Source organism: Dendrobates tinctorius, unplaced genomic scaffold, assembly GCF_039654945.1.
Source record: "Dendrobates tinctorius isolate UK_male_01 unplaced genomic scaffold, ASM3965494v1 ptg000014l, whole genome shotgun sequence".
NCBI lineage: Eukaryota > Metazoa > Chordata > Amphibia > Anura > Dendrobatidae > Dendrobates > Dendrobates tinctorius.
The window spans coordinates 7829011-7853670 of record NW_027361682.1 but is presented as its reverse complement, the minus strand read 5'-3'; the positions used below and the strand labels follow the sequence as shown (position 1 = coordinate 7853670).

At 42.7% G+C, this 24660-nt stretch overlaps 2 protein-coding genes across 2 annotated transcripts in view; both read left to right on the top strand.

The window, feature by feature from the left end:
• Positions 1-24112, top strand: part of LOC141074211 (uncharacterized) — a 166605-nt gene extending 142493 nt beyond the window's left edge. Inside the window, exon 13 of the mRNA XM_073561779.1 lies at positions 22387-24112. Within this exon, the coding sequence (XP_073417880.1) occupies positions 22387-23189 (803 nt within the window). The 3' untranslated portion in view covers positions 23190-24112. The remainder of the gene's footprint in view (positions 1-22386) is intronic.
• On the top strand, positions 549-22141 carry LOC141074143 (uncharacterized). The gene is made up of 8 exons (XM_073561680.1): positions 549-916; positions 1046-1225; positions 1308-1431; positions 1515-1612; positions 2640-2730; positions 2897-2991; positions 4303-4475; positions 22081-22141. The coding sequence occupies exons 1-6, from the start codon at positions 734-736 to the stop codon at positions 2971-2973; spliced, it is 753 nt and encodes a 250-aa protein (XP_073417781.1). The 5' UTR covers positions 549-733; the 3' UTR covers positions 2974-2991; positions 4303-4475; positions 22081-22141.
• Positions 24113-24660: the final 548 nt, after the last annotated feature.

Sequence of the window (24660 nt, the reverse complement as noted above, 5' to 3'; positions counted from 1 at the left end):
AGGCTCTGCCAAACACAATTGTTTGAGACACCAGGATTTTTATTAGGGTGTGTATATTTGTTTAACTGCCTTATCTTTCTATATCCTGTTTTAGATATTTTGTGTATTTATGGAGATGATACACTCCTTTTATTATAACTAATATATATCTAAATGTTACATCCAGGATTTATGTTTAGATGGACGTTTGCACTGTTTATGTGACTACATTATTTACCTATTGGTGTTTGAGCGCCTCCTGCTGGGCATTTTGTTATTTTAAAGTTCTTTTAATAATACTCAATAAAATATATTTTATTCTAGTGCTGGATCTCTTCATGTTTTTTGGTTCCTTCTTGTGATATAGATCCGAAAACTTTAGTTTTGTTGGAATATGTGAATATGTTGGTGCCATAGAAATAACATTATTATTATCACAGCAGAGTCCTGCACACTGAGGCCCCTGATCATGTGACCTCTGACTCCTCCCCTCCTGTGACCTCATCCCAGGTCCTGTGCGCACAGAAGAGCCATATATGTGGTGTGCGGCTCTGCAGGTGGAGGTAGGTGCTGGAGATTCCCCATTACTGGGGGCAGGGGACATTAACCCCCTCAGTGCTGAGCCTGGGATAAATCTCTGTGTGTGACTATAATGGGACTGTGTGTTATACCGGGGGCAGGACGGGGCCATGACTGGATGTAGTGATCATGTGAAGCCGGTAACAGCTCCGGAGATTTCTTACATGGGATCTTTATGATGTTACATCGTCATCTTCTCCCCATTCAGGTCCCTACAATATCGGATCCTCTCAGTGGAGATCTTCTATATAAGAGAATTCTCCTGAGTGACCCTACAAGGATGGAGAGGGACAGGGACAAGATGGCGGAGAGGATATTACACCTCACCCTAGAGATCCTCTTCCGGCTTACTGGAGAGGTGAGAGATTCTGATGACGTCACATTCCATCATTCTTATCTATGGGAATAACAGATGGACAGAACTGGAGAGGTGAGGACTCTGGAAATGTCTGTAGTGAGATTTATTAATGTGTCTCTCCATAACCAGGATTACACAGTAGTGAAGAAGACCTCTAGTGAGCGCTGTCAGGCCCCTTTGTCTGAGGGATGGGGAAGACCCCTGAGCCCAATCGCGGGGCCTCCACCTCACCCCCTGATACATGAGGACATCAATGACCAGAAGATCCTAGAACTCACCTACAAGATGATTGAGCTGCTGACTGGAGAGGTGACACTGCTGGGAATGCTGGGACATTATACAGTAACGCTATGGAGGGATCGGGGGATGACGGTATCATTGTATGTGTCAGGTTCCTATAAGGTGTCAGGATGTCACCGTCTATTTCTCCATGGAGGAGTGGGAGTATTTAGAAGGACACAAAGATCTGTACAAGGACGTCATGATGGAGGTTCCCCAGCCCCTCACATCACCAGGTAATAGACAGGACTAAATACACACGGCCTATAAATATCTGTATGTAAAGAGTGAATTCAGTCCCTGTATGTGTTTCCTCCAGATCTAACCAGTGAGAGGACAACACCAGAGAGATGTCCCCGTCCTCTTCTTCCACAGGACTGTAAACAAGAAGATCCCAATGTTCCTCAGGATCATCAGGTAGATGGAGAGAAGGTGTCATGAGATCTCCCCTACGCTGTGTAGAAGCTGTGAAGGTCTTGTGCTCAGTCTTGTTTTATCCACCAGAATTATACGCTGAATGACCAATTTATTAGAGACAATGATTCTCTCATAATTAAGATTTCTGTATATGGTAATTAGACCAATGACACCAGAGTTCAGCAAAAACTGAAGTGATAATTTTTCAGTGTGAATTCACATTAGACTGAAAAACAAGAGTGATCTGAGCATCTTTGAATGAGGCACAGTCATCGGTGCTCGGGTCAGGGCCAATATTTCAGAAACTGCCAACTTTGTGAGATTTATACTGTAATGTGTCAGGAATATACAGAGAATGTTGCAATTGATAATAAACTTCCATTGAAAGGGGATCATGTGGATATTAAAATCTCATCAAAAAGATATCAAGAACCGTTCTTAGGAACAGTTGGTGCACAACTAATGCAAACTGCAACTGAACCCATAAAATAATGGGAAATTCGAGTGAACTGATCATGTCAGTCTGGTAAAGATGGAGAGCTTACCTAAGCATTGTGGACGACCAAGTTCATCACTTCATGGCAGTCGTTTACCCTGTGGTAGGAGGACAACGCCCCATACCACAAAGTTTTCTAAAAAGTATCCTGGCTTCATTGGCCAACATTTCTACACCAAATGTAATCAACAACCACAAATTGCTGAGCTTCTGATGGCCATGGAGGTTCAGTGCTCTACTAGATGGATGTCTCTAATAATATGGCACTTCAGTGTATGTTTTATGCTTGGTGAAGATGTCAGGATAAAGCTGACCGTAGAAATGAGATGTTGTCTGGATCTTCTCCAAGTTTCTGGTTATAGAGGCTGTTGGTTAGAATTAGGAGCCAACAGTTTGGATTTATACAGTCCAGCAGCTACTTGATAACTGCTGCTGTCATGTCATTTGTGGCCGTCTTGTTAATTTATAATCTTTTCTATTCTTTCCCGCACCTTTTCCATCTGTCTGTGACTTTTCCAATTTTTCTTTCAGGGTAAAGATCTGCCCCATATTCATACTACAGAGACATATATGAGGGGTGATAAGCGGTGTAAGGAGGAGATTCCTACAGATATCCGCACAGGTGAGTTCTGATTACATTCTGAATTCTGATACAATTATGTGATTAATTTTTGGGTGCATTACTCAGCATTTTCATACTTTTTTATATATTTACTGTATGGTATGAAATGATGCTTCTCAGAATAAATAGAGAGAGTTAATCTCCGTACCTTGTGTTCTGGATGTAGAGAAATACGATTGTTGCGTCCAATCACTGCTCACATCAAAAATTCATTGGCCCCCGCTGAGGTCAGTGAGAGGCTGAAGTGCTCCCAGTTATAAGGTGAGTATGTCTTATTATTTTATCATACGCCGGACCATAGTTTTTCCAATCCATGAGATATACCGTATTTTTCCGACTATAAGACGCACCGGACCATAAGACGCACCCCAGTTTTCAGAAGGAAAATAGGGAAAAAAAAATGTGTCAAATGGGGGTCCGTCTTACAGTCCGAATTCAGCTTACCTGGGAAGGGATCCGGCACAGGTGGAGGAGTGGTCACAGGGGTCATTCAGTGGTCCAGGCTCGTGCGGTGGCGGCTCTGTGCTGGGGCAGCTGCGCTGGGGTAGGTGCAGCTGTGCTGGGGTAGGTGCAGCTGTGCTGGGGTAGGGGCAGCTGTGCTGGGGTAGGGGCAGCTGCGCTGGGGTAGGTGCAGCTGCGCTGGGGTAGGGGCAGCTGTGCTGGGGTAGGTGCAGCTGCGCTGGGGTAGGGGCAGCTGTGCTGGGGCTGGTGGGCTCTGCGGTGGTGGCAGCGGGCGGCGCTCTGCGGTGCGGTGGTGGCAGCGGGCTGTGCTCTGGTGCAGGGGCGGCGGCTCCGCCGTCATTTCTTCGCAGCCTGGAGGACCCCGCACGTCCCTTGCTGGCCGCCGCCATGTTGCGGTGGCCTCCGCGAGCATGGACGCCGGAAAGATGGCCGCCGGTCCGGGGACAGCGCATGCGCGGGATCAGATCTCGTCCCGAGATCTCGGGGGACGAGATTCAAATCTCGGCAGCGAGATCTCGTCCCCCGAGATCTCGGGACGAGATCTGAAGCTGCGCATGCGCCGTCTCCGGACCGGCGGCCATATTACCGGCGTCCATGCTCCCGGAGGCCACCGCAACATGGCGGCGGCCAGCAAGGGACGTGCGGGGGGCCTCCGGGCTGCGAAGAAATGCTGGCGGAGCCGCCGCCCCTGCATCGGAACACAGCCCGCTGCCACCACCGCACCGCAGAGCCCCGCCCGCTGCCACCAGCCTGAAGGTTAGTACCGTGTATTGTGACCATAAGACGCACCCCCCACTTTCCCCAAAAATTTTTGGGGAAAAAAGTGTCTTATGGTCGGAAAAATACGGTAATAATTTTACTCCGGATCCCTTTATATTTATTTTACTCAAACCTGAATTCAGGATAAGGATTAGAAGACTGAGATAACAGAGAGACTCCTATGGAAATGGTTTAGGCCTATTGATTTAAGATGAGACACATGAAATAGTAGAGAATCTGTAAAGATGCAGCTTGTAGCCCATGGGATTGTTCTGACTGATGTTTTGCGTAGATTCAGCCATTGTCTCCAGACTGAAACTGATTTCCTCATTCAACTTTTTTGCATCGAAGGTGAGAGGAAAATAAATCTAACTGAACCTGCAATAATACACAGGACACACTCCAGGACCTTGCTTCAGGCTCTGTACCTGTATCAGAAGCGATTTGGAATGGTTGATGCAGATGAAGATGTGCTTAAATAACTGAGGACAGACTGGTGGCTGCAGGAAGATCGGACAGAAAAAGTAAACCACTTTGAAAAAAATCAGTCCACAATCAGTCAAATAACTGTACAGTAAAATAAGCTGGGTACTTCTGTTATAAAGTCCATAGTGGTATGGTTCCTTGAGAAATCGGGAACAGACAAAGGTAGTAACAAGGCAGCATGACACCACAAAGTCCCTGTCACGGGGACTCTGTTCATGATCACTTGGCAGAACTTAAGAGGGCTACTTTCAACAGGGTTGTAGCTAGTTAACTGCTGTACAGGGATTGGGACTTACACATGTACCCCTAGACTGGGTCCACGGAGCCACTTGCTGTTCTATGGTGCAAGCTGGCCGGAAGAATTGTCAGGTAGCCGGCTCAGAACCATGAGATACGGGTAGATATAAAATCTTCAGGAAGGAGAAACGTCAGTAGAAAGGCTGAATTCAAAAACAGGAATATCCAAGAAGTCAGGATCTGTGATACACAACCAGAGCCATTTAGGTTAGAATTAGGGATGAGTAAACACTAAAATGCTCAGGTGCTTGACTCGAGAAACAAGTATAATGGAAGTCAATGGGAAACTCGAGCATTTTTCCGGTAGACCACACCAGGAGATCTGGGGGCAGTAAAATCACTGAAATGAATTTAAAAAGTGCTCAAATGGAATGAGAACAGCACAAGAAAGATGCCTGGACACATTTCTGACTCCCAGGTAGCTGCTGGGAACAATAGTGTTAGAGTATTACTGGGCTTTTACGGACTGACCATAAAACATACCAAACTGAAGATAAATCGGATTTTACAGGAAAAATGTTAGAAAGCATTGTTTCCTGCATAGTGACTTGTATATTCAGCAAAATTAAAAAGAGAAAAAATGCCTCCGCCACCCCTTAGGCTATGTTCACACATAGCTTTTTCGCTGCAGTTTTGCACTTGCTTTCAATGGTGAAAAAACGCAGCAAAAATGCTGAAAGAATTGACATGTTCCTTTTTTCAAAAATGCAGCAGTTTTCCATATCAGTCAGGATAAATAAGGAATCGTGTGAATCTCACCGCAGCTCAGCCTGGCTGTGAACAGAGCCCAGTGACCGGAGGTAACCTCTATGACGTCACCCCCGGTCACTGAGGATGCTTTCCCAGCAGCCCATTCACCAGTGGTTCTCGGCCTGGACGGTCGCATCTTGACACCGTCCAGGTTGAAAATTAATTATCCTCCAGACTTGGATTATGGTGTGGGACAGAACGACAGACAGGTATGGTATATTGTTATTTTTTATTTTAGTTTTATTTCAGGAGAATGAGGGCTTCTGTGGAATAGGCATTTTGTGAGTATAACTGTTATTTTTAAATAAAAACATAAAACTGTATTTTGATTTATTTCTAACAAGCTGAAGAGCCCAGCGTTGCCCGGGCATAGTAACTAACTACGGTTAGTTATAACAAATTATAATGATTATATCTATATATATATACAGTGGGGCAAAAAAGTATTTAGTCAGTCAGCAATAGTGCAAGTTCCACCACTTAAAAAGATGAGAGGGGTCTGTAATTTACATCATAGGTAGACCTCAACTATGGGAGACAAACTGAGAAAAAAAAATCCAGAAAATCACATTGTCTGTTTTTTTTTCATTTTATTTGCATATTATGGTGGAAAATAAGTATTTGGTCAGAAACAAGCAATCAAGATTTCTGCCTCTCACAGACCTGTAACTTCTTCTTTAAGAGTCTCCTCTTTCCTCCACTCATTACCTGTAGTAATGGCACCTGTTTAAACTTATCAGTATAAAAAGACACCTGTGCACACCCTCAAACAGTCTGACTCCAAACTCCACTATGGTGAAGACCAAAGAGCTGTCAAAGGACACCAGAAACAAAATTGTAGCCCTGCACCAGGCTGGGAAGACTGAATCTGCAATAGCCAACCAGCTTGGAGTGAAGAAATCAACTGTGGGAGCAATAATTAGAAAATGGAAGACATACAAGACCACTGATAATCTCCCTCGATCTGGTGCTCCACGCAAAATCCCACCCCGTGGGGTCAGAATGATCACAAGAACGGTGAGCAAAAATCCCAGAACCACGCGGGGGGACCTAGTGAATGAACTGCAGAGAGCTGGGACCAATGTAACAAGGCCTACCATAAGTAACACACTACGCCACCATGGACTCAGATCCTGCAGTGCTAGACGTGTCCCACTGCTTAAGCCTGTACATGTCCGGGCCCGTCTGAAGTTTGCTAGAGAGCATTTGGATGATCCAGAGGAGTTTTGGGAGAATGTCCTATGGTCTGATGAAACCAAACTGGAACTGTTTGGTAGAAACACAACTTGTCGTGTTTGGAGGAAAAAGAATACTGAGTTGCATCCATCAAACACCATACCTACTGTAAAGCATGGTGGTGGAAACATCATGCTTTGGGGCTGTTTCTCTGCAAAGGGGCCAGGACGACTGATCCGGGTACATGAAAGAATGAATGGGGCCATGTATCGTGAGATTTTGAGTGCAAACCTCCTTCCATCAGCAAGGGCATTGAAGATGAAACGTGGCTGGGTCTTTCAACATGACAATGATCCAAAGCACACCGCCAGGGCAACGAAGGAGTGGCTTCGTAAGAAGCATTTCAAGGTCCTGGAGTGGCCTAGCCAGTCTCCAGATCTCAACCCTATAGAAAACCTTTGGAGGGAGTTGAAAGTCCGTGTTGCCAAGCGAAAAGCCAAAAACATCACTGCTCTAGAGGAGATCTGCATGGAGGAATGGGCCAACATACCAACAACAGTGTGTGGCAACCTTGTGAAGACTTACAGAAAACGTTTGACCTCTGTCATTGCCAACAAAGGATATATCACAAAGTATTGAGATGAAATTTTGTTTCTGACCAAATACTTATTTTCCACCATAATATGCAAATAAAATGAAAAAAAACCAGACAATGTGATTTTCTGGATTTTTTTTCTCAGTTTGTCTCCCATAGTTGAGGTCTACCTATGATGTAAATTACAGACGCCTCTCATCTTTTTAAGTGGAGGAACTTGCACTATTGCTGACTGACTAAATACTTTTTTGCCCCACTGTATATATAAAGCTGAGTGTAGAGCCCTGGCCACTCTGCATTGCCATATCCACTATAATATCCTACATCATCCCATCAGCCAGAGCTACCGGACAACAGCCCCTAATTTCCCACATCGTCCCGTCAGCCAGAGCCACTAGCCTCAGTTTCTGTTTTCAGTTTTCTTCTGCAGCCTTCTTTTTGTTTTCTGTTAGGAGGTGACCTGTTTTTGTACCCAGCCCTTATATCTTTCAGGGACCCCCTTCCCCCTATCTATAGGTCTTCACTTGTTGGGTCTATTCACAAGGAATGTGTCGCCCACTCCATCGTAGGGCACCAGCCTAGCCGCAGTGCAGGGTCAGTTTTTTTCCCCTCCTACCCTAGTCCTGTGCTTCAGAACCGTAACAGGAACGGGGAGATCGACACCTCCTGCACTTTCCTGAGGCTGTGCCCTGGACTATCCTGACATCCCTATACGGCTTTTTCCAAACTGTCGCCGAGCAGGATACCTTAGCCCTCACTTGCCCTGCACCTATCCCTCAATAGGGAATTGGTAAGTGCGGACACTGGTCCCACTGCTGCACTAATATAACACCAAGGGAAGATGTAAAAATGAGATAAGACAAACAACACTTAGCTTTCTTTGCTGCAATGCGTCGCTCAGCAGAGTAAGACACCAGATCACAGCCTTCAGCTGAAACACCACTGCACTCAGCCAGCTCCTGACTCCAGCTTGGTTGGTCTCCAAAGAAGAAGTGTATCACCAACAGTTAGCTGATGCACCAGGTGACCTTTTAAAGGGATGTGGGAGTGGTCACCACCTGCATCAGCAAACTCACCTAGCAATGCAATTACACCAGCGGCCACCGGAGGGAAAAACTGATGGTAACCCATGATGGCCTGAAAGGAAAAAGGTTTAATATGCAAAGCAAAATCTGCCACAAATTCAAAAATGGATCGTGACAGACATTTTCAAGACACGTACTGTACATTCAACAGGTTAGAGGCAATCAACCACGGTTGCTTTCCTCACAGCCAGTAGACGTGGGTTCTTTAGGGCCTCCCGGGGTATATATCCTACACCCCACCGTGTCAGGGTGACATAAGCATCTGGCAAACATGAGTACGGAACTACACACATTGACTTGAGTGGCACAGTCAAGTACTACAGATTGACAAGGAAATCAGCAGACTCACTGTGTTCTCATGGAGGTGATCAGTCTCCGAGTCGAGCCATCCTGGATGTTTCCGTGTGAACATGTATTCCCTTAAAAATATTTCTTTATTAATCAATATGTAAAATATATCTATTCCCGTGAAAAGGAATTGAAAGCAATTCCACAATATATAAAAAATACAAGACCACAAAAGTATTGCAAAGCCCTGCGATAATGCTGTCTGAGCACCTTCCTTGCTGTGGAGGTTGGCACCCTAGAAGGAACGATTTTTTGGCACCCCCACTCAGCGTAGACTGACCTCTCTCCCCTACCTCACCCTACAATCAAAGGTGGGAAAACAATAAATCGATAGGAAGGGGATGAAGGAAGAGAAAAAAAGGATACAGCAGGTATTTATGCAGAAAAATTAATATATCAGTAGATACAAATTTTCACACTTGTAAGAAGAGATGATCTTAGCATAATTACAAGCCTCAAAAAATAATCATGCTTGTAAATGCTACGCTCAATAAATGAATTACAAACATGCATGGATCATATCAAAAAATGTAGAGTATGATCATGTTAGATACCATTCTTTGTCATACTAACACCTGACCAATTAGTGGTTTAATAAAACATCAATGGCCCAAATACTGAGTCCAATAACGAAATATCAGAGCACATTTAGCAACTGACACAAACACCACATAGTGATCTCCAATCACATATGGGTGCCTCAGTGGTGTGATGAACATATCAATGGCCCAAATAATGAGTCAAATAACAAGATCAGAGCATATACACTGCGTTCCAAATTATTATGCAAATTGGATTTGTGTCATAAAGATGTAATTTTTTATTTATTTATTTTTCAAATAAACTCATAGATGCTATTGTGTATCAGGGCTCTTTGGATCACTGAAATCAATCTCAAAAGCCTGTGGTAATTAGTTTACCAGGTGAGCCCAATTAAAGGAAAACTACTTAAGAATGATGTTCCACATTATTAAGCAGGGCACAGGTTTCAAGGAATTTAGGAAAGAAAACTGATCTCTCTGCTACTGAAAAGCATCAAATAGTGCAATGCCTTGGTCATGAGATGAAAACATTAGATATTTCCCAAAAACTTAAACTTGATCATCGTACTGTTAAGAGATTTGTGGTTGATTCTGAGCACAGACATGTTTGTGCTGATAAAGGCAGAATGAGGAAGGTTTCTGCCAGGCAAGTTCATCGGATTAAGAGAGCAGCTGCGGAAAAGCCATTACAAACAGATATTTAAAGCTGCTGGTGCCTCTGGAGTCCCTCGAACCTCAAGGTGTAGGATCCTTCAAAGGCATGCTGTGGTGCATAAACCTACTATTCGGCCACTCTAAACAGTGTTCACAAGCAGAAATGGTTATAGTGGGCCCAGACATACATGAAGACTAATTTTCAAACAGTCTTGTTTACTGATGAGTGTCAAGCAACCCTGGATGGTCCAGATGGATGGAGTAGTGGATGGTTGGTGGATGGCCACTATGTCCCAACAAGGCTGTGACATCAGCAAGGAGGTGGAGGAGTCATGTTTTGGGCCGGAATCATGGGGAAACAGCTGGTAGGGCTCTTAAAGGTTCCTGAAGGTGTGAAAATGACCTCTGTAAAGTATATAGCGTTTCTGACTGACCGCTGTCTTCCGTGGTATAAAAAGCAGAAATGTGCCTTCAGGAGCAAAATCCTCTTCATGCATGACAATGCACCATCTCATGCTGCAAAGAATACCTCTGAGTCATTGACTGCTATGGGCATAAAAGGAGATAAACTCATGGTGTGGCCACCATCTTCCCCTGACCTCAACTCTGTAGAGAACCTTTGGAGTATCATCAAGTGAAAGATCTATGAGGGTGGAAGGCAGTTCACATCAAAACAGCAGCTCTGGGAGGCTATTCTGACTTCATGCAAAGAAATACAAGCAGAAACTCTCCAAAAACTCACAATTTCAATGGATGCAAGAATTATGAAGGTGATATCAAAGAAGGGTTCCCATGTTAACATGTAACTTGGCCTGTTAGGATATTTTGGAGTTAAATAGCTTTTTTGTTCGGTGAATGTGACCTCCTAATGCTGCAAATTCCACAAATGAGCATTTTCAGTTCTTTAACCCCTTCACTACCAAGGGTGGTTTGCACGTTAACTACCGGGCCAATTTTTACAATTCTGACCACTGTACCTTTATGAGGTCATAACTCTGGAACGCTTTCATGGATCCCGGTGATTCTGACATTGTTTTCTCGTGACATATTGTACTTCATGTTAGTGGTAAAATTGCATTCAAATAACTTGCGTTTATTTGTGAAAAAAACGGAAATTTGGCGAAAATTTTGAAAATTTTCGCAATTTTCCAACTTTGAATTTTTATGCCCTTAAATCACAGCGATACGGCACACAAAAAACTTAATACATAACATTTCCCACATGTTTTACTTTACATCAGCACAATTTTGGAAGCAACATTTTTTTTTGTTAGGAAGTTATAAGGGTTAAAAAACTGACCAGCGATTTCTCATTTTTGCAACACCATTTTATTTTTAGGGACCACTTCACATTTGAAGCCACTTTGAGGGGTCTATATGATAGAAAATACCCAAAAGTGACACCATTCTAAAAACTGCACCCCTTAAGGTGCTTAAAACCACATTCAAGAAGTTTATTAACCCTTTAGGTGCGTCACAGGAATTTTTTGAATATGAACATTTAACTTTTTTCACAAAAAAAATACTTCAGGTTCAATTTTCTTTATTTTACCAAGGGTAACAGGAGAAATTGGACTGCAAAAGTTATTGTGCAATTTGTCCTGAGTACGCTGATACCTGATATGTGGGGGGGAACCACTGTTTCGGCGCATGGCAGAGCTCAGAATGGAAGGAGCGCCGTTTGACTTTTTCAATGCAAAATTGGCTGGAATTCAGATCGGACGCCATGTCACGTTTGGCGAGCCCCTGATGTACCTAAACAGTGGAAACCCCCTACAAGTGACCCCATTTTGGAAACTAGACCCCCCAAGGAACTTATCTAGATGTGTGGTGAGAACTTTGAACCCACAAGGGTTTCACAGAAGTTTATAACGTACAGCGGTACAATTAAAAAATCATATTTTTTCCACAAAAATGATCTTTTCACCCCCAATTTTTATTTTTCCAAGGGTAACAGGACCCTAAAAGTTATTGTGCAATTTGTCCTGAGTACGCTGATACCCCATATGTGGGTGTAAATGACTATTTGGGCGCATAGCAGAGCTCGGAAGGGAAGCAGCGCCATTTGACGTTTTTGGCTAGAATTGATATCGGACACCATGTCGCGATTGGAAAACCCCTGATGTACCAAAACAGTGGAAACCCCCCACAAATGACACCATTTTGGAATCTAGACCCCCCAAGGAACTTATCTAGATGTGTGGTGAGCACTTTGAACCCCCCAGTGCTTCACTGAAGTTTATAACGTCCGGGCGTGAAAATAAAAAAATCGTATTTTTTCCACAAACATGATCTTTTAGTCCCCATTTTTTTATTTTCCCAAGGGTAACAGGAGAAATTGGACCCCAAAAGTTATTGTGCAATTTGTCCTGAGTACGCTGATACCTCATATGTGGGAGAAAACTACTGTATGGGCACACGTCGGGGCTCGGAAGGGAAGTAGTGACGTTTTGGAATGCAGACTTTGATGGAATGGTCTGCGGGTGTCATGTTGCGTTTGGAGAGCCCCTGATGTACCTAAACAGTGGAAACCCCCCACAAGTGACCCCATTTTGGAAACTAGACCCCCCAAGGAACTTATCTAGATGTGTGGTGAGCACTTTGAACCCCCCAGTGCTTCACAGAAGTTTATAACGACCGGGCGTGAAAATAAAAATATCGTATTTTTTCAACAAACATCATCTTTTAGTCCCCATTTTTTTTATTTTCCCAAGGGTAACAGGAGAAATTGGACCCCAAAAGTTGTTGTCCAATTTGTCCTGAGTACGCTGATACCTCATATGTGGGAGAAAACTACTGTATGGGCACACGTCGGGGCTCGGAAGGGAAGTAGTGACGTTTTGGAATGCAGACTTTGATGGATTGGTATGCGGGTGTCATGTGCGTTTGGAGAGCCCCTGATGTACCTAAACTATTGAAACTCCCCACAAGTGACCCCATTTTGGAAACTAGACCCCCCACGGAGCTTATCTAGATGTGTGGAGAGCACTTTGAACCCCCAAGTGCTTCACAGAAGTTTATAACGCCTGGGCGTGAAAATAAAAAAAACATTTTTTTCCGCAAAATTATATTTTTGCCCCCCAATTTTTTATTTTCCTAAGGGTAACAGGAGAAAGTGGACCCCAAAAGTTGTTTTGTAATTTGTCCTGAGTAGGCTGATACCCTACATGTGGGGGTAAAACACTGTTTGGGCACATGGCAGAGCTTGGAAGGGAAGGAGCACCATTTGACTTTTTCAACGCAGAATTGGCTGGAATTGAGATCAGACGCCATGTTGCCTTTGGAGAGCACCTGATGTGCCCAAACAGTGGAAACCCCCAATTATAACTCCAACCCTAACCTCAACACACCCCTAACCCTAATCTGAGCCCTAGCCCTAACCCTAGCCCTAGCCCTAACCCTAGCTCTAACCCTAGCCCTAACCCTAGCCCTAGCCCTAACCCTAGCCTAACCCTAACGGGAAAATGGAAATAAATACATTTTCTTTTAGTTTTATTATTTTTCCCTAACTAAGGGGGTGAAAACGGGGGGGTTTGATTTACGATTTATGGCGGTTTTTATGTTTGGCGGCTGTCGCACGCTAAAAGACGCTTTTTATTGTAAAAATAGTTTTTGCATCACCACATATTGTGAGCTATAATTTTTCCATATTTTGACCCACCGAGTCATGTGAGGTCTTATTTTTTGCGGGACGAGTTGACGTTTTTATTGGTACCATTTTCGGGCACGTGACATTTTTTGATCGCTTTTTATTCCGATTTTTGGGACGCAGAATGAACAAAAACCAGCGTTTCATGAATTTCTTTTGGGGGGTGCGTTTACACCGTTCCGCGTGTGGTAAAATTGATAAAGCGGTTTTATTCTTCGGGTCAGTACGGTTACAGCGATACCTCATTTAGGTCTTTTTTTATGTTTTGTCGGTTTTTTGCAATGAAAACAATTGTATATAAAAAAATAATTATTTTTGTATCGCTTTATTCTGCGAGCTATAACTTTTTTATTTTTTTGCGGATGATGCTATGTGGCAGCTCGTTTTTTGCGGGACAAGATGACGTTTTCAGCGGTACCATGCATATTTATATGCGTCTTTTTGATCGCGCGTTATTGCACTTTTTGTTCGGTGGTATGATAATAAATCATTATTTTTTGCTTCGTTTTTTATTTTTATTTTTTAAGGGGTTCGCTAAAGGGGTTAACTAATGGGACAGTTTTATAGGGCAGGTCATTACGGACGCGGCGATACCAAATATGTGTACTTTTATTGTTTTTGTTTTTTTTTATTTTGAAAAAATGGATTTATTGGGGAATATTTTTTTTTTTTTTTACTAATTTATTTAGCGATTTTTTTTTTTAATTATTTTTAACACTTTTTTTTTTTTTTTACTTTATTACCTTGTCCCAGGTGGGACATCACTGTCCTGTGACAGATCGCTGATCTGTCACATCACAGATCACTGTGACAGATCAGCGATCTGTCACAGGCACTGCTGCAGACTTCCTCATGCCTGCGCTTTGCAGGCAGTGAGGAAGTCAGCTCTCTACAGGCCCCCGAAGGCCCCCGTCGCCATTTTGGATCCGGGGGCCTGTAGGGAAAGAGCCCCCCGCAGCAGCGCTGCACATTGCGCTGCCGTGGGGGGCTCAGGGAAGCACGGAGGGAGCCCCCTCCCTGCCGATGCTTCCCTTTAACCCCCGGTACACCGCGATCGCGTTTGATCGCGGTGTGCAAGGGGTTAACGTGTCGGGGGCGGTCCGTGACCGCCCCTGACACATTGTGCCGGGTGTCAGCTATGATAATTAGCTGACACTCGGCCGCGATCAGCGGCGCTTACCACGTGGGCGCCGCTGATCGCGATGACGTAATATTCCGTCCATGGTAATTAGGTCCATGGTCACATGGACGGAATATTACGTCAATTGTAGGTAAGGGGTTAAAACATATCAAATGTTTAGAAATTCTACTGTGCATAATAATTTGGAACAGTGCAGTTTGAGTTTTTATTCATTTTGGAGATTATACTGTTATCATTGGGAGGTTTCTTCAATATAATTCGATGCATACTCTAACGGGTGATGACTTTTATTAGACTGACTGTCATTTGTACCGTCTATTTAGGAAAATCAGAGAAAAATATCATTTGCATAATAATTTGGAACACAGTGTATAACAACTGACACAAACACCACATAGTGGTCACTTATCATATGAAGACGCCTTGACGCATTTCCCCGATATGACGGTTCAGCAGGAGGCCTATGTGCTTAGTACCGCAGATGACAGATGCAGCTTGTGATGCCGGATACCATGATGAAAAAGGCATGTGATGCCTTTGGAGATCACTATGTGGTGTTTGTGTCAGTTGCTAAATGTGCTCTGATATTTCGTTATTGGACTCAGTATTTGGGCCATTGATATGTTTTATTACACTACTAATTGGTCAGGTGTTAGTATGACAATGAATGGTATCTAATATGATCATACTCTACATTTTTTTATATGATCCATGCATGTTTGTAATTCATTTATTAATTGAGCGCAGCATTTGCTAAGATCATCTTTTCTTACATGTGTGAAAATTTGTATCTATTGATATATTAATTTTTCTGCAAAATTACCTGCTGTATCCCTTCTTTTTTTCTCTTCCTTCATCCCCTTCCTATCGATTTATTGTTTTCCCACATTTTATTGTAGGGTGAGGTAGGGGAGAGAGGTCAATCTACGTTGAGTGGGGGTGCCGAAAAATCGTTCCTTCTAGGGTGCCAACCTCCACAGCAAGGAAGGTGCTCAGACAGAATTATCGCAGGGCTTTGCAATACTTTTGTGGTCTTGTATTTTTTATATATTGTGGAATTGTTTTCAATTCCTTTTCATGGGAATAGGTGTATTTTACATATTGATTAATAAAGAAAAATTTTTAAGGGAATACATGTTCACACATAATATATATATATATTCCTTGGTTTATTTATGTTTTTGTACTTCTACCCTGGATGTTCCCCCTCGATCCTAGATGGGTGTCGATGTCTAGGGAGCATATCCCCTCTGTGGCCCCACATTGTTGCGTCAATAATGTCGGGATGATCTCTTAATCTAAGCAATTGCCTGTCCCTGACCTAATAAATATGAGCCGAGTGCATGCTTAGAAGAGGGACATTGGATATAGAAATCAGATGTGTTCTCTTCTCTTGGCAGGAGCTGGCACAGAACAGAATTTTATTAGTAGAACAAAAGATCATGTAACAGACAGAAAAAGGGTGTTGCACAACTCCTGAGCAGCAATGGTGTCAGTCTGTGATAGTTCCATGCTAACGCCATTCCATATATAGTCTTAAGTGTTCAGTGTATCTACTTCACATTCCAAGGATTCCAGGGCGTAGTCAGCAGGATGTAGAAGCCATCTTGTCACACCACATCTGAGCTAGCTTATGTAAGGTTAATAACTGATTTCATTAGCCATTCTGTCCTTCACAAAATGAGTTTATATATAAGGGGTTTCTGTTGTTCTGGCACCTCAGGGGTTCTGCCAATGTGACATGGCACCCTCAAACCATTGCAGCAAAATCTGATCTCCAATATGGCGCCTCTTCCCTTCTGAGCTTTGCACTGTACTTCAAAAGTAGTATTCCCCTACATATGGGTTATTGGCAAACTCAAGAGAAATTGCACAACAACTTTTGGGGTCTGATTTCTCCTGTTACGCTTGGAAAAATAGAAAATTGGGGTCAAAAAATCATTTTTGTGGAAAAAAAATTATTTTTCTATTTTTACGGCTCTACGTTATAAATTACTGTGAAGCACCTTGGGGTTGAAATTGCTCACCACACATCTAGGTAAGTTTCTTGTGGGATCCAATTTCCAAAATGGTGTCACTTGTGGGGAGTTTCCACTGTTTAGGTACATCAGGGGCTCTCTAAATGCGACATGGTGTCCAATCTTAATTCCTGCCAATTTTGCATTGAAAAAGTAAAACGGAGCTTCTAGCTCTGCTATGTGCCCAAACAGTGGTTTACTCCCACTACAGATGAGCGACTTTGCCTTTTTTAGGGTCGAGTCGGTTTTCATGAAACCCGACTTTCTCAAAAGTCGAGTTGAACGAAATTGGCCGACTATCGTGAAAAGTCGAAGGTCCGACTGAAACACGAAACCCAATGCAAGTCAATGGGGAAGCAAAGTTGGCATGGAGTGGAGGACAGTAAACACACCTACATGCCGGACTGCGCTCGACGCTGCACATGTCATCTCGTTGCCCACAGTGTACATCCTTGTTCAGTGGCTGAAAAAAGTCACGTGCAAGCATTCTGGGAAATCCGACTTTGGCGCTTGGGTCGGCGACCGCATGGCCAACCTCACACTATGGTCGGGTTTCGCTTGGCGAAACCTTACTTTAGCGAAAGTCTGCGACTTTTGAATTTGACGGACCCATTTCGCTCAACTCTAACTCCCACATATGGGGTATCAGCGTATTCAAGACAAATTGCACAACTTTTGTGGTCCAATTTCTCCTGTTACCCTTGGTAAAATTAAACAAAATTGGATCTGAAGTAAATTTTTTTGTGAAAAAATGTTAAATGTTCATTTTTTTTTTTTTAAAGATTCCAAAAATGTATGTAAAGCACCTGAAGGGTTAATAAACTTCTAGATTTTGATTTTCGGCACCTTGAGGGGTGCAGTTTTTAGAATGGTGTCACTTTTGGGTATTTTCTATGATATAGACCCCTCAAAGTGACTTCAAATGTGGAGTGGTCCCTAAAAAAAAAAAAAATGGCGTAAAAATTAGAAATCGCTTTTTAAGTTTTAACTCTTCTAACGTCCTGACAAAAAAAAAAAAAATTTGATTCCAAAATTATTTGGTTCCTAAATTATTTTGTGTGACATACACTACCATTCAAAAGTTTAGAGTCACTTAGAAATTTCCTTATTTTTGAAAGAAAAGCACAGTTTTTTCTAATGAAGCAAACATTATATGATTCAGAAATACACTCTATAAATTGTTAATGTGGTAAATGATTATTCTAGCTGCAGACATCTGGTTTGTAATGAAATATATTCATAGGTGTATAGAGGCCCATTTCCAGCAACCATCACTCCAGTGTTCTTATGGTACTTTGTGTTTGCTAACTGTGTAAGAAGGCTAATGGATGGTTAGAATACCTTTGAAAACCCTTGTGCAAGTATGTTAGCACAGCTGAAAACAGTTTGGCTGATTAGAGACGCTATAAACCTGACCATCCTTTGAACTAGTTGAGAATCTGGAGCATTACATTTGTTGGTTCCATTGTACTCTCAAAATGGCCAGAAAAAAAGTCTATTCTTGTTCTTAGAAATGAAGGCAATTCCATGCGAGAAATTGCCAAGAAACTGAAGATTTCCTACAACGGTGTGTTCTACTCCCTTCAGAGGAGAGCACAAACAGGTTTTAACCAGAGTAGAAAGAGAAGTGGGAGGCTCCACTGCACAACTGAGCAACAAGACAAATACATTAGAGTCTGTAGTTTGAGAAATCAACGCCTCACAGGTCCTCAATTAGCAGCTTCATTAAATAGTATACGCAAAACACCAGTGTCAAAGTCTACAGTGAAGAGGCGACTCCAGGATGCTGGCCTTCAGGGCAGAGTGGCAAAAAAAAGCCATATCTGAGACTGACTAATAAAAGGAAAATATTAATATGGGCAAAAGAACACAAACATTGGACAGAGGAAGATTGAAGAAAAGTGTTATGGAAGACAAATCCAAGTTTGAGGTTTTGGATCACACAGAAGAACATTTGTGAGACGCAGAACAACTGAAAAGATGCTGGAAGAGTACCTGACGCCATCTGTCAAGCATGGTGGAGGTAATGTGATGGTATGGGGTTGCTTTGGTGCTGGTAAAGTGGGAGATTTGTACAAGGTAAAAGGGATTTTGAATAAGGAAGGCTATCACTCCATTTTGCAACGCCATGCCATACTCTGTGGACAGCGCTTGATTGGAGCCAATTTCATCCTACAACAGGACAATGACCCAAAGCACACCTCCAAATTATGCAAGAACAATTTAGGGAAGAAGCAGGCAGCTGGTATTCTATCTGTAATGGAGTGGCCAGCCCAGTCACCAAACCTCAACCCCATTGAGCTGCTGTGGGAGCAGCTTGACCGTATGTTACGCAAAAAGTGCCCATCAAGCCAAACCAATTTGTGGGAGGGGCTTCTGGGAGCATGGGGTGAAAATTCTCCAGATTACCTCAGCAAATTAACTGCTAGAATGCCAAAGGTCTGCAATGCTGCAATTGCTGCAAAGGGAACATTTTTTGACGAAAGCAAAGTTTGAAGGAGAAAATTATTATTTCAAATACAAATCTTTTTTTCGAACCTTGTCAATGTCTGGACTAGATTTTAAATTCATTTGGCAACTCCTTTGATTAATAAAAGTATGAGTTTTCATAGAAAACAAAAAATTGTCTGGGTGACCCCAAACTTTTGAACGGTAGTGCATCTCTGTGATTTAAAGGCATGAAAAGTCAAAGTTGGAAAATTTTCTCCAAATTTCCTTTTTTTTTTTTTACAAATAAATGCAAGTCATATCAAAGAATTTTTACCAATATCATGAATTACAATATGTCATGAGAAAACATTCTCAGAATCACCGGGATCCATGGAAGCAGAGGTGTATCTAGGCTTTCTGGCACCTGGGGCAAGAATTCGGTTTGGCGCTCCCCCCCCCCCCCCCCAAGCACATGTGATTTTCACACTTAGTCATGTACCGACAAGCTGCTCTTCATAATGCTCTCAATGTTCAGTGAAAAACTGAGAGAAGCGGGAAGAGAAGCTCCTTGTCACAGGACCATAAGTATGAAAATCGCATATGAGTGAAGTGTCCATGTGATGACTACTGGAGCCTGCGGAGCTGAATCCTGACATTGCAGGCTTCTGAATTCTCACAACGAATGCACTGCACACTTTTAGGATTCTCCCATACCGGTGGCAAGAGTACACGGTCATGTCAGCACAAGTATGTGATTTATATACTGGGCACATTCCGACTAGACGTGCCTGGCCTCGCTCGGTTCATTTTCATTGATTGAGGTGACGCATGTCTAGTCAGCACATGACCGCATCCATGTAAATTACCGGCATGAGATAATCCTTACAGCATTCAGTGAGCACTGTGAGAATTCAGAAGTCTGCAGTCACACAGAATGACTGCAGACTCAGCACAAACCTGGACAACCCCTTTATTGCTCCTAACAAAAACATGAGAATTAGTCAGTATCACAAATAACCTTTACATCCAGGTACCTTATAGATGACGTTATCTCTGGAGTCGTTTTCTTTCTTTTCTTCTTGTCCAGACCCCATGATGAATTTTTCTCATTCACATTTCGTCTCTGCAGACTTTCATTTTCTCCTCTGCAGCAAATCTCCACACGACGCCCTTAAAGATTAAAGTGTCGTCATAATGCTCCTAAATAAAAATATCTGCAATATACTGTTGCTTAACACTATTACCCTCCCTCCTCATACTGTCTCCTCTAACATCCCTCTGTTCACCATACTGTCTCATATATTTACCCCCTCACTCGCTATACTGTCTGCTCACACATACCCCTGACTCCCCATACTGTGTCTGCACACATCCCATCATCCTCACTCCACATACTGTGTCCACATACATTCACCCGTTTGCTCCCCATCATGTCTGCACCATTCCCATTCACCATACTGTGTCTGCACTCATTCCCTATACTGTTTCCTCATAAATGCCCTCATACATAGTGTTCATTGTGTCCTCAAATCTCACCACGCATTAAATTCCCCATCCCCACTCCAAATCCCCCCACACACCTTAAATCTCCCCCATACACATTAAATCACCCCATCTCCACACCAAATCCCCCACACATTTTATAACCCCCATCCCCACTCCAAATCTCATATTAAATAACCCCCCATCCCCACTCCAAATCCCTTCACACATTAAATAACCCCCCATCCCCACTCTAAATCCCCCCACATTATTTTCCCCCATCCTCGCTCGAAATCCCCCCACACTTTATGTTCCCCCATCCCCACTCCAAAGCCCCCCTTAGTCTTCGGTGGTTTCTTCACCTCCACAGTGGAGCACTGACTTACCACCAGTGTTCGCTCTGTGCGCCGGCGAGTGACGTCAGCAGCGTGATCGCATGACATGATCACGCTGCTGGCGTCGCTCTGACCCGGCGGTCAGAGCTTCAATTGTACTGGCATCTGTACAGACCCCAGTACAATTGACTCCTGGGAACTGGCACATTGCAGTTTCTCTGCGCCTGCTGTCAGCTTGACAGCCGACATAGAATGGCCAACTCCCAGTCCAGGGGGAGGCAAAATGCAGGGGAGAGACATTGCGGACCGCCGCATTGGGTGGTCCGACTGCGCCCCCTGCCGGTTGCGCCCAGAACAAATGCCCAGACTGCCTCCCCTAGATACGCCTCTGCATGGAAGCGTTCCAGAGTTATTACTTCATAAAGGAACAGTGGTCAGAATTGTAAAAATTGGCCCAGTCATTAGCATGCAAACCACGCTAGGGGGAAAGGGGATAATATTCCGCTTAGGAGACTTGAAGCTGTGACAATCCGATCACCTGTGCTGTACATAACAGGGCTTCAGCATTGCTGTGTATAGCAGAAATCATTATCTCCTATGATTATCATTATTGTTATTATGATTATGAAATCATTATCTCCTATAACTATGATGCAGGAATATCGTAATGATAGCACAGAGGTCTTGTGCTAACCCTTTGCTGTCATGACAATTCATCAGCTCCCTACGATCATGCCAGTGGCACGCTAATAGGAGCGTGTAATGACGAGCGCCCTGCTGACACTTGTTAAATCTCGCTGTCTGAGATTGACAGCCAGATTTAACCTATTAATAGCAGTTAAAGACACATGACAGCTGAGTGCGGTCTTCCAGAGGGGATAAGACAAATGAAGGAAATATATGTCGTGAGAGGGTTAAGAGATTTCCAAATCATTGCATTCTTGTTTTCTTTCCATCTTACACAGCGTCCCAATGTTTTTGGAATTGGGGTTGTTCAAGGGCTTTTTGTTAAAGCCAAAATCTAATTTTACTACCAATTGTATAGACACTTTAATAAATAAATGTCGTAAAATGTATATCATAATTAATAAACTCAAAAGGCAAAGTTATTGAAAAATATCAGTGGTTTTATTTTTGACAGATGACTGTACCAGGAGCTCAAAGGAACATATAATATTTTCAGATGTTAAAGCAGATGACCGTAGTATCACACCAGATCCATATGAAGAGAGTGTCATTATCCAAGATATTCCTCCAGCCCTTCACAGCATAGATGTATCATCTGATCCCTTTCAACATGTTCTTTCTACTGATTCATCACAGACTTTTAAAGAAAATAAAAATAACCAAAGGCATGATAAACATCAAAGATATCACGCAAGAAAGAAGACATGTTCATGCTCAGAATGTGGTAAACTTTTTAAAGACAAAAGAAATCTTGCTATACATCAGAGAACTCACACAGGGGAGAAGCCATTTTCATGCTCAGAATGTGAGAAATGTTTTAGTCAGAAATCAAATCTTGTTGAACATCAGAGACGTCACACAGGGGAGAAGCCATTTTCATGTTCTGAATGTGGTAAATGTTTTACAGACAAAACAACTTTTGTTAGACATCAGAGAAGTCACACAGGGGAAAAGCCATTTTCATGTTCAGAATGTGGGAAATGTTTTACTCAGAAAACAGGTCTTGTTGGACACCAGAGTATTCACACAGGGGAGAAGCCATTTTCATGTTCAGAATGTGGGAAATGTTTTACAGACAAAGCACCTTTTGTTAGACATCAAAGAATTCACACAGGGGAGAAGTTATTTTCATGTTCAGAATGTGGGAAATGTTTTACTCAGAAATCACATCTTGTTAGACATCAGAGAATTCACACAGGGGAGAAGCCATTTTCATGTTCAGAATGTGGGAAATGTTTTACAGACAAAACAACTTTTGTTAGACATCAGAGAATTCACACAGGGGAAAAGCCATTTTCATGTTCAGAATGTGGAAAATGTTTTAATCAGAAATCACATCTTGTTGAACATCAGAGAATTCACACAGGGGAGAAGCCATTTTCATGTTCAGAATGTGGGAAATGTTTTACAGACAAAACACCTTTTGTTAGACACCAGAGAATTCACACAGGGGAGAAGCCATTTTCATGTTCAGAATGTGGGAAATGTTATGTAAGCAAAGCACATCTTGTGAGACATCAAATAATTCACACAGGGGAGAAATTATTTTCATGTCCAGAATGAGGGAAATGTTCTCAGAAATATGATTTTGCTGAACATCAGAGAACTCACACAGGGGAGAAGCAATTTTTATGTTCAATGTGGGAAATGTTTTTCGCAGAAAAGAAATCTTGGGCATGCACAGTAGCAGCTATTGGAGACAGCCGAGAGCTGCTACTGCTCAGGAGTGGGCGGCACCATTTGGGAGGAGGAAATTTCTTTCTTCTCCAGCAAGATGGCGCTGCCTGCACCGTAGCAGCTATCAGATCATCTCTATAAACACCGATACCTGCTACAGCGCAGGCACCACTTTAAAAGTTTTTTTTTTTACTATCTGAATAACCTCAAGCACAGTTATTATTAGGACAGTAAACATGTGATTATGCTGCAGCGGAGGTGCCACAGCTCGCACCTGCCTGCAGAATTTTTTTTTTTTTCTTCAGTATGTAGAGATATTCATTATGCAAACTAGGGGGCAGGTCACTGAGGGATCAGTGACCTGTCAGCACTCTGCATTATGAAAAGCTAATCAGAGCACCACATGAAGACCACTCCCACAGGCCCGCCCTGAAGCATGAGCATATCAGTAACTCAAAACTGAAAATAAAGATTAAACAACAACCACAAGACTGATTTCATCAACCAAGGTATCATTTTAATCAGTATAGCGATGCCAACCTGACACTGTCTGTAGGTTGATGTGCACAATCCTGCTGACAGATTCCCATTAAAGCATTAATTGATGATTCAGGAATATAGGAAATAATCAGTAAGCATTTGTTATCAAAAAGCAAATCGAATCTAAAAACTCACATATACAGTAAATAGTCAACTTGATGGAGACACCGGTGTTGTTTTTGCTGTAATTTCCATGAATGTGCTCTGCCTGCTTCTCAGAATGATTCTTAATGGGGGTTTTAATTAAAAAACCTGTTCTTTTACTCACAGTCCCTTGATCCAGTGCTGAGTCCCTGCCACTGCTTTTTTTTCTTTAATGTGTCTTCCAAGCAAAATTAACAAAATGGGTGATATTAGGGTGTCAGTTTCAGAAATGGCAAGCCTAGTGTATGCTGCTCTTCCCAAAGGGCGAACAGCCCAGCTAAGATAATTTAGGTGCAGTAAGGGCATATTTGGACATCTATATTGGCACTCATACCTACAATAGTGAATGGGGCTGTTTACATGTCCATGATTTTACACAAGCAGTTTGCTCAAAATCGTGGACACGTCTCATATTGTTTTGAATGTTGGATCAAAATCGGTAATGCAAGTCTATGGGTCTGTAAAAAATCATTCAGCACTCGGATGCCATCTGAGTGTGGTCCGATTTTTATTGTTAGATGGTAGAAAACTTTTTTTGTTCACATACAAGAAAAACTAAAGACCAAACTGTGATAAAACTCTGAAGAAACTGTGACCAAAATCGCTGATGAAACTTGGGTCTAAGGGGTAAGGTTTCTCCTTGTAAAGAGTGACATGCCAGCTCTGGCTTGTC